General features: G+C 43.7%; 1 protein-coding gene across 1 annotated transcript in view; it reads right to left on the bottom strand.

Annotated features, from left to right (window-relative positions):
- Window positions 1–4607: 4607 nt before the first annotated feature.
- KLF6 (Kruppel-like factor 6) overlaps window positions 4608–10961 on the bottom strand; it is a 9826-nt gene continuing 3472 nt past the window's right edge. The window contains exons 2-4 of the mRNA XM_015426981.1: window positions 10068–10647; window positions 7597–7720; window positions 4608–5595 (exon numbers count right to left, since the gene is read on the bottom strand). Coding sequence (XP_015282467.1) covers window positions 5544–5595; window positions 7597–7720; window positions 10068–10647 — 756 coding nt within the window. The 3' untranslated portion in view covers window positions 4608–5543. The remainder of the gene's footprint in view (window positions 5596–7596; window positions 7721–10067; window positions 10648–10961) is intronic.

Raw genomic sequence — 10961 nt, forward strand, 5'->3', positions numbered from 1 at the left:
AATGTCTGTTTCAAAAGCAGATTGGGACAGTGGCAATCAGTCTGTTCTGCTAGCTGTGCCCTGTTTGCCAACTCCCTTCTTTCTTAAGAGTCAGCCACCTTGCTAATCCATGGGTGGTTGGATTGCTCTAATGCACTTCATGTTGGGCTGCTCGTGAAGACAGCTCAGAAAGTGCAGGAGGTCCTGCCTCAGGTCTGGGGAACAACCTCCCAGAAGAGATCAGGAGACCTTCTACCTTCCTGGCTTTTAGATGAAGCTGTAAGATCAAGTTGTTCCACTGAGGTTGGGGGGGGGCAACCTGAACCAGGACAACAGAGTTGGTGCATAAGGTATTTCTAGATAGGTTTTTTGGGTGTAAGTGTGTAGAATTGCATAGTATAGCCTGATCTCATCAGATCTCAGAAGCTAACCAGGGTCGGTACTTGGATGGGAAGATTCTGCAGAGGAAGGCAATGGCAAAGCCCCTCTGCCTAATCACTTGCCCTGAAAACCCTATGAAGTCACTGTAAGTTGACGGTGACTTGGTGGCACTTTACACTGTTTAATGTATTGTACATCTATTTTTAATGATTTTTATATGGTCAGTCGTCTTGAAACTGGAGTTGATTGGGGGGGGAATTCAGGTATTTAAAATAAATATGTCCTCCCAGATGTTTTCTAAAACACCAGGCCCCCAACAGTTCAAGAATTGGTTATATATACATCATATCTGGTGGATGGTGGATGAAAGTATATGTAGGATGGGAATGAGAGTCTCTTGGCATGGCTTAATCATTTGTTTACCAACTTGGCTTACCAAAAGGAAATATTCCTTCACCCAAAAAGTAATTACCGTGTGGAATTCACTGCTGCAAGAAGTAGTGGTGGCTACAAGCACATACAGCTTCAAGACAGGATTGGACAGCCCTGACCAATGTTCCCTCTAAGCTATGGAGTCTTGTGAGCAAAAATTCTACTTTGTGAGCTACTGGCATTAAAGCTGTGAGCCAGCAATTTGGCTATTGCATCAATTCGTTTGCTCTGGAGCCATCCTTCCTGAGCGAAGACAAAAATGTGTGAGCCAGAGGCTAAAAAACTGTGAGCTAGCTCACACTAACTCAGCTTAGAGGGAACACTGGCCCTGACCTGGATAGCCCAGGCAAGCCTGATCTTGTAAGATCTGGGAAGCTAAGCAGGGCCAACCCTTGAAAGTATTTGGATGGGAGACCCTCCAGAGAATACCAGGGATGGGAGACCAGAGGCAGGCCATCAAGCCACTTCTCTGAATAACCTCTGTGCCCCAGTAGGAGTTGCCAGAGGTCACCATGACTTCCAAGCACAGGCACACACACACACAAATGCAAAAATACCAAAAAGAGAGGGGATTGGACAAACATATGGAGCAGAGGACCATGAGTGGCTATCAGCCACAAGGTGTAGATGGAACACTAGGTCAGTGATGCTCTGTATTCTTGGTGCTTTGGGGCAACAGTGGGAGGGCTTCTGGAATTCTGGCCCCGCTGGTGGACCTCCTGATGGCACCTGGGTTTTAGCCACTGTGTGACACAGTGTTGGACTGGAAGGGTCACTGGCCTGATCCAACATGGCTTCTCTTATGTTCTAACTTTATAACATTATCAGATCCCATTGCTGATAAAATGCAGAGGCCCACAGTGACTTAAACCAAAAATTCTTCTGTGTTCAAAATCCAGGTTAATAGAAATCGGGTAACATTGCTTATAGTCCACTTGAGGAAAACCAAGAAACAGACCAAATATGCTGATAAGAATTTTTTTTTTATGTTATTCCAATAAAAAATACATTCATACAGAAATATAACAATCTTGCAAAAAACAATTTCAAATAAAATCTTGTAAAACAAATTTTTTTACAAAAATCTTACAAAGAGATTCTTTAGATAACAGGGTGCTTCCAAAAACAGAACAAAAACAAACAAACAAACAAAAAAGAAATTTCACGAATAGAAATTTTCTTCTGAAATTTCAAGCAATTTTTTTTTCTTTCAGCTTAATTGAGGCTCAGTTATCACCTGAACAAAATGTACTTGCTTACCACAAAACTGACAGGCATTTTGACATCTGGCAGACAGCCCACCATCCAATCCAAAACCAACTTCAGTATTTTGCAGTTGAGAAAACTAGTGCAAGGGGGAACAGGAATTTTTATTTTTATGTTTTTTTTTCTTTACTTAATAAGCAAGGGAAAGCATTCTTTTAAAGGAAAAAACCACCTTAATCGTTATTACAGCTATTCCTAATTACAGCTAAGCAGAGAATATTGCAACTAAGTTGTTAAAATCTCCCCTCAAAACAGAATGAAAAATCATTTTGCCTTGATTTTGGAACTCTGGTTCACACACGTGCAGAAAGGGGACTGACTTTGAAATGGGGGCAGGGTGTGCTCCACATATGCAGTTGCGTTTCTCAGTGCAGTTGCAATGAATTTGTCAATACTGATGAGAACAAGGAAGTCCCTGTGTGCATGAAACTCCATGCGTACACTGGAGTTCTCTAGTTTAGAGACAGTATTATTCTTGTCCTAGGGCTTTTTCTTTTTTCCTTCTAGAAGGGCACTTTCAAGCATTTAACAATCCAATGCAATGCAAAATAGGGTCGGGACTGTGTATTCCTTTAGAATCAGATAAAGTTTTGCATGAATACGTTTCAGAGAACCATTAATCTTGATCATCCTTTCCAGGAAAAAAAGAAAAAGCTGCCCCAAATAACAAGAAATGGGCTACAGATGTGGTTTGTGTGTGTGTGTGTGTGTTATTGTTGCAAGGAAAGCAGTTTTCAAATCTCACCAGCTTTTAGGAAATACTGTTTCTAGCACATGCAAAAGCTTAGCCTCATCAGCTGAAAAAGGAATACCGAAATTAACTAAATTTACAATTTTGGGCCTTCTTGATAAGCTCAAGCGGTTGAGAGATGCGGTTTTTGCCCTTGCTAGAAAGTACATCTTTGAATGGCGCCGAACAATACTGTTTCCAGAGGAGCTAATAATATTTAGAGAGACAAAGCTGACCCTTGGAGTAATGCTCCAGCTGAGGCCCTTCCCAATGGTTAGCTAGCAGAACACCAGAAGTAGAATCAGCTAGCAAGCATGACAAGTTCCCCATCCCCCCCCAAAAAAAAACCCAATGCCACCAGAACAAAACCCCAGAGGTCTCACTCATGCCTCCATATGAAAGGGGGGGGGGGAGAGATAGCATTTTAAATGCTGAGAACTGGCAACGGCACAATATATCCTCACCCTGCACCTGCATTCACCTTGAGGGGTTCTAATGTGTCACATGAGCAGAAGCTGCACCAATCACTTGGACACCGGGGAACTTTTGAGCACGCTGGCCATATCCCAATGCAGACATCTGTGCTTGCAAATGCCCCTGCCAGTTGGGGGCCCTTTTAGAAGACTAAGAATCAAAAAAGGAAACACCTGAAGGAAACAAAAAGTGTCCTTTGAATTGTTTACTTCCTTTGGGAACAAAAAGGAGGAAAGCGGAGGATTCCTCACAGGATACTTTCTACCAAAACGCAATTTCTTTAAAAAAATAATATATTATCTATTCCTCTCTCTATATATTTACACACACACACAGCTACACATACTATACACACACAAATATACATACACCAATTTTTTTCTGCCTGCTTAAGTAACCTTTTTTTTTGCTTTTTTCGTCAAACCAACAAACAAAAAAAAAGGATTTTATTTCCTTCCATCTCAAGCTAGATATATAGATGTGAAACTTGTGCCTTTTAAGCAAATCTTTTTTTTTCCTTTTTAAATACTCCTGCACTTTTAAATATGCATGAAAAACAAAACCACATTTCCAAGCACAGGACGTTGGAGCCAATGGCTTTCTCCCCCCTACCCCCAAGTCGAACCCAGTCACTCCCCTTCCGGAAAGTCTTGCTTTGACAAAGAAAGACTGCCCACAATGGAGAAAGAATTCATGGAAGGGAAACCACTGGATCCCAAGAGGGGGAAAAGGAACCATTGGACGCAAACCCAGGGAACTTCTTTTTTGTGGTGCTGGGGGGCGGGGATGTATATACATGTGACAATTGTGCAAGGTCAAGAAAACAGGACCAAAGAAAACAGATTCTCAAGGAGGTGGAACTGGTCGGATAAAACCTCCATTCTTGGATAACTTATTACCCCCTATAATAAGTAAGGTTTAAAAAATAGCATGTGACAAGAGAAGAAACATTGTACAGACGTATCAAAGGATGCTTCTGTGCATGGAAAACCTGCACTGAAGCACACTGTCTTCCCACCTCTTCCTAATATACAGCTGATACAGTACAACGTCAGGTGACAAGAGAGCCTTAATCAAGCCTACATCACCCCATACCCCTGTATATGACCTCCCACAAGAGAAGATCGCTTTGCATAAGGCACCATTATTAAGGTCAACAGTGCATTAACAGCTAGAAAAAACAGAAATTAGACCTCAAGGCATAAATAAGAGAGTGCACGGGGGGAGGGGGGATATAGCTGTATGAGGTTTGTTTTTCTTTTTCTTTTAAAAAATAAAATAAAAAACAACAAAACAGTTTCTAGCCTACAGTGGTCTTATCCACCCAACAGGACAATTTTTTTTGTTGTAAAAAATAATAATCAGATTCTGTATGTTACGTAACATGAAACGAATTGTGTCGTAGCAGCTTTTAACTGGAATTGGGGGGGGGGGGACAAAAATTGCAGTCCTGATTTAAAAAAAAATAATGGAAAAAGCATATAGTTCCCCAGAACCATGCAATAACCTTTGTATTATAATGAAAAGTTATAGGTTGTGTTATATTGTAAATACACAGCTTATACAATGGATTACAAATGAGCTCTGTAGCAAGTAAAACCAAGCTACTTGACACATTGCACATTTAATAGCTGGACCAGACACCAAAAGCTCCTCTCACGCAGGACAGGGGCCCCTCCCTTCACTCTGGTGTCCTGACTTTTCTTCCCCCTCACATTCGACTCCCCCCCCTTTACGCTAAAAAAGGTGCAGACACTCCTTCCCCTCCCCACCCCTTGGAAACTGACCGGTGACTTGCGGTATACTTCCTCACTTATGCAAACGAAAATAAAAGTCCCCCCCATTCAGCTGACCTTTCCTCTCTTACGGTTATGAAAACAACCACAAGGGACAAACAAAAAGAAACCAAACAGAAATTAATGTGCCTCAGCATACAGTTGCCCAGTAGATCCTTAGTAACATACAGCCCGTCCAATCATTAACATTCTCAGTGCACGTGCTCACGGCGGAAGGCGTAGAAGCCACTCAGAAGGTCGGGTACCAGTGCATGAGTCCAGGAGACCTAAACATCACACACCCACACCGTGCGGTCGCTATGCCGTTTCTTAACATGACTTGGTTTTTTTAGCCCTCTGAAGACCTTCCAAGGAAGAGAGGCCCTGGAGGCAACTGGGTTAGGGTGCAAAAATGGCATGCTTTGGCTGGAACACGCATCCCCTTCTTTCAAGGCTGCTCAAACCTTGAAGCCTCTTAGCGCACAGGATTCGACCTCTTCACCCATTCAGAGGTGCCTCTTCATGTGAAGGGCCAGATGATCGGACCTGGAGAAACACCTGCCAGGGAAGGAGAAAGGAACAATAATCAGCCGTTGCATTGGGAAACAGCAGTGGTTGAGGACTGGGGGAGAACATCAGTGAGGTCTCCCTGAGAAAGGGGTGGAATTTTACTTGGGAGGGCCGACGTCAAGGCCATCTGGCCAAAGAGCCAGCACAGTGCAATGGTTAGAGTAATGTCAGGCTAAGGTCTGGGAGACCCAGGTTCAAATCCTCACTCTGTCATGGGAGCTTTCTGGGTGACTCTGGGCCCACCACTCACAGCCTAACCTACCTCACAGGGTTGTAGTGAGGATAAAACAGAGAAAATGAACATCTAGACAAATTTTTGATAAGTGATAATAAGCTGTCCCAGAAGCTCATCTGTAAAATGGAAACAGCACTGACTTTCCTACAAGTGACGGCAAGCATTAAATAACACACAAACTACGCAAGTCACTTCTAGTAAAAAGCAAAGTAACTTCCTGAGTCCTCCTTTAATAGTGCAGACAGCCAATAAGCGACTGAGCAAGCGCTGAGCGCAATTTAGAGGTCATGTAATCACTCCGCCATGTGGCCAATCTGAAAACCAGCACATCAGATCAAGTGTTTGGAAGCCTGTTGAGTAATCTTTCAAAGCGGAGCAATGATCGAAAGTGGGCTTGGACTCAATACTCACCACTTGCATCTAATGATATCAGTATCCTATCTTTACTCCCAAGGAGCCTGACCTGGATATCCAAGCTGATCCTGTCAGATCTCGGAAGCTAAGCAGAGTCGGCCTTGACTAGTATTTGGAAGGGCGACCCCCCCCCCCAAGGGATACCAGGGTCGTGACGTAGAGGCAGGCAATGGCAAACCACCTCTGAAACATCTCTTGCCTAAAAAACAAGTCTAGCTCACCACCTAGTGATGTGTATTGCTAAAGAGCTAGAACCTCTGGCTGCCAGACAATCTTAGGATCTTCTGGCTATTCTACACATAATGCTATACAATTATTATTACTCCCAAGGAGCTCTGACACCTCATAAACACCCTGTGAGGCATATTAGTCTGAGAGACAGCAATGAGCCCAAGGCCACTGAGATCCCTACCTGAGCAAAGACGTGAACTTGTTCGCCCCCATCCCCTCAACACATTAGCTACTTAATGACTTTTCGTAATCTGTTCCTCCTGCTGCTAATAAATCACCATGCTAGAAGAGTCAGGAAAGTAAACCTAACTTACATTTCAAGGCACAACTGGCTGGAATGCAGATCACTGACCATGCAATGTTCTACAGAATTACTCCAGTCTAAAGCCACCAGTTTCAATGGGCTTAGACTGCGTAAGATGGCACTGTCAGTGCAAGATATGTAATATTGTCGCCAGTGGGACAATAATTCAGTTCGGACTGGGACAGACCTCCAAGTTCCCCAAGTCCAACTACTAAATGCTGTGATCACCTTCAACAGATTTTAAAAAGCTGCACCGTGGAGAATTAACCCCAACCTGTGCCTCTAGATTTTCACGGAAATAGATCCTACAGACTTCTCCCATCCACTTATTTATTAAAAACCTTTATTAGCTGCTGTTCTTCCTTATAGCACTCAAGGTGGCTGACAACTCTTATCGAGTGTCCTCCAGATCTTGGAGCTACAAAGTTGCTGTTACCCAACCTGGGTCCCTCCAGCAGTCAAACATTAACTGCAAACTTCAATCCGCTAAACTCTGGGAGTCGTGCCATTGGAATCCTATCAGACTGCTCGGGAATATGCAACTATCAAAAGGCTGCAAGGACTAAAACCTCCACCAGGAAAGGTAAGAATTGTTCACCTTTACGAAACAACGTTATGCTGTTGCTGTTCTAAGATGCTATTTTGGAAGACAGCACCACAGATGCAATGGGGCAAGGCTAACATGCACTGAAATGCCCTGATGTCTTGAGAAATGAAATATTCAACACACTGTTCCTCACAGAAGCAAGTTGGGGGGGGGAGAGAAGGCAGGCAGCTCATAAATGGGGAGTTTCCCTTGACGTACCTGTCACAGTGATTACATTTAAAAGGCTTGGCACCCGTGTGCTTTCTGAAGTGTCTGGTTAACTCATCGCTCCTTGCAAAACGCCACTCGCACCCTTCCCACGAACACCTGTAAGGCTTTTCTCCTGCAAAACAAAAACATAAAAGACATTATTAACCAGCCTGAGTTTCCTCCAACCAACTCGCCTATGGCGAGTAAAAATTCTCTCCAGATAATCTGGCATGGAAGTTGGACAAAAGTTTGGATCTCTGTGTGAATGGCGATAGGCACGTGTTGGGCAGTGGGGGGCAGAGGCCTAAGAAATGCTCTCAGGATTTGTAACATGGGTAGATGCGTTTCCTTGATGCAATGTATGTATATAACAGGAGCAGCAAAGTTATGTATCAATTCTGCAGGTGACACACAGTCTAGTCTAGATGACTACTGAGGCAATCCACTTGGAACTAAGGCCATATTGTCCCATTGAATGGGTCTAAACTGTTCAAAGTCAAGCATCGGTTCAAAGTCACTGGTTGATGTTCCCAGCCAGTCTATCCAACCTTAACTACAGTACATGGGAAAAGGGGGTTCACACTGCAATCCAAGGGGTAGATTTTGTCACTGTAAAGAAGCAGTGTGATTTTTACAGAAGGTACCCCTATATTGCAAAGACCTGATAAACCAACCCACCACTGCTTTTATTTCTCTTGCGGCAAATCCCATTTTTGTACATATAACATACAGTTAGCAACACACAAAGCTACATTCTCTAGGGTCAAAACTAAAACCACCCTAAGGATTCACTGTGTTTAGCATTAGTGCCCACAAAGAAAGGAGAGCCTGGCATCTGCAAAACTGTCTTCCTAGCAGGGGATTCTAAAGTAACAATTACAGCCCAACAGTCAAAAATTGTGCTTCCCCTTTTGTGGCAAATGTAAGATAGTTTCATTTCCATAGCTAAATGGATACTATGAAATAATCTCTTCTCCTTCCTCAATCTCCCCAAAGGCTGAGCTGGGGGAACCCTGGCACCAAAGCTTATCTTGCATCCTCTCCTCCCTTCAGACAGAGGACAGAGCATCTGTTGCTTGTCCCAGGCGGTTCGAGGCCCGCTCTTCAACTCTGGGCTGCAATGGGGAAGCCAGCCAGCAGGCACTACACAGCTCAATCACAGTCATCAAGAGCTGTAGAATATTCATGCTCAAAAGCAACCAGCCCAGTTACTCTTGCCATAAAAGATTTATACAAGCCCTGGAGTGCCTATCCACCTCATCTCCTTTCCTGCTAACCTCACAATTAAAATATATATATATATATTCAAATTTCATAGCAGTAGAACCCTGTATACTTCTAGTGCTCACAAAACCACAACATGAAATGGTTCTACAGACTTGTGTTGTTTTGTGTTGCCTCCTTGGCAGTCTCTAAGCAGCATTTGGACAAACACTTGCCAGGGATGCTGTAGGCTGATCCTGCACTGAGCAGGGGGTTGGACTAGATGGCCTATATGGCCTCTTCCACCTCTGTGATTCTACAATTCTATAATCCACAGAGCATAGACACATCTTATGAGTTTTCTGCATGTCCAAGCACAGCTTTTCTTTCAACAGGCAATGCTCAAATGAACCAGTCTCTTTGGCTGACTTTGAGAAGAAGATTCTTCACTTGCTGAAGGCGGGGGGGGGGGGAGAATCTCAATTTCTTAGAAATGTCTCCGTTTCCTTCTTGTTGCCAAGTTTCATATCTGCTGCCAAGTTTCATATCTGTGATCTAAGGTGTTTATTTTTTTGGCTTGGTCCCTACTTTGGAATAGATTAGACAATTGTGAATGTTCTCAAACACGGGCTACTTAAAAAAAAAAATCAGGAACTAGTCATCAGTGACTGAAACACAATCCCCCAACTTCTACCCCATCCCCCCCCCAGTATTGTACAGTAAAGTACTCAAAAGCTCAGGAACAAGAATGAGGAAATGATGCCTCGCATTCTGGGAAACCTCACAGGCGTTGCATCATCGAAGGGCCTTCAGCTCTCACTTCAGAATCTTTGTAATATGACTCTACCATCAGTTTCTCTTTTAATCACCACCCAAGGCCGACCATATAACTAGACAACTCCATTATCTGGAAGGAAAACACTCCTTGTGAAGCCATAGGGCACTCTTAAGAGTCCTTTAAGTGTATGTGATTTGACTGATCACGAATGGCAAGCAGATGGGGGAAAGACACAGAAAACAATACTATCGGAAGGATAAGGCAATAGATCCTAGCAACAGATGGAAGGGAAATGGAAAAACTTAGAGGGAAAATTTAGGGCAGTGGCCACCGTTCAAGTGCTACATTTTTGGTGTATAGTCCACCATGCAGAATGAAGGGAACAGATGTCATCCAAGACCCCAGTAACAGACAAAGATTAATATTTCATCTTGACAGCTGGTCTGAAAACCCAAGACCAAGCCTGTTGTTAGATTCCAGTAGACACAAGGGTACTCACCTGTATGAGTTCGCTGATGTGCTTTAAGATGTGAACTTTTGGTGTAAACCTTCCTGCACCCATTGAATTGACACCTGTGGATCCGCCTTCTCCCATCCGGAGAGGCGTCGCCGTTGACCGGAGTACCCTTTTCTGAAGTCTTTCCACCAGTACCAGTACGAATTTTGCCTGGTGAATGCAATTCACCCGGCGCACAATTCCATGGTTGAGAAGATGGTTCCTTGACCAACTCAGGAGAAGAAGGGGGCGTAGAAGTCACCGACGAGCTCAAGTTTCCTGTACTGGCTAAGCCTAAAACATCACTGATGGGATCAGAGGTAAACTTAGTCGTAGGCGAAAGTTCCTCGGAACTGTCTGAAGATTCGCTGCTGAGATCAGAATTCAAGCTGTTAGTCTCTAAACTCGGGCTACTAGTGTGGTCCTCCTTTGCAAGGCAGGCGATCTTCTGTTCAGATTCCTCCTTCTTCTCACGTGCCAGAATAATTTTGGTCCACAGATCCTCTTGACTGTCAAATTTTATTTCAGAAGCAGATACATAGCAGGGCTCGCTCTGAAGATACCGCTCCAGCTCTAAGCAAGTCTGCAAAAAAATTTAATTAATTAATTAAAATTATTACCAAAACGGACAGCCCCCCCCCACAAAAACAACCCCCCACAGCAATGGCAACCTTGGTACGTCAACCCAGAGACCTCCACACAGAGACAGACTATTTCTCTTTGATTGCTAGGCTCCTTTAAAGTTACAGGACACTCAATCCTCATCCGATAGCTGTTACAGTAAACAATGAAATTCCCAAGAACTGGGCAGAAGTCCAAGCCCAAGAGTTCAACCCACCTACGTTTCCTAGCTCTCACTCTGAATATGGTAACTCAACAGCCATCTCCTGGAAAAAG

Source organism: Gekko japonicus, unplaced genomic scaffold (assembly GCF_001447785.1).
Source record: "Gekko japonicus isolate JY-2015 unplaced genomic scaffold, Gekko_japonicus_V1.1 scaffold197, whole genome shotgun sequence".
NCBI lineage: Eukaryota > Metazoa > Chordata > Lepidosauria > Squamata > Gekkonidae > Gekko > Gekko japonicus.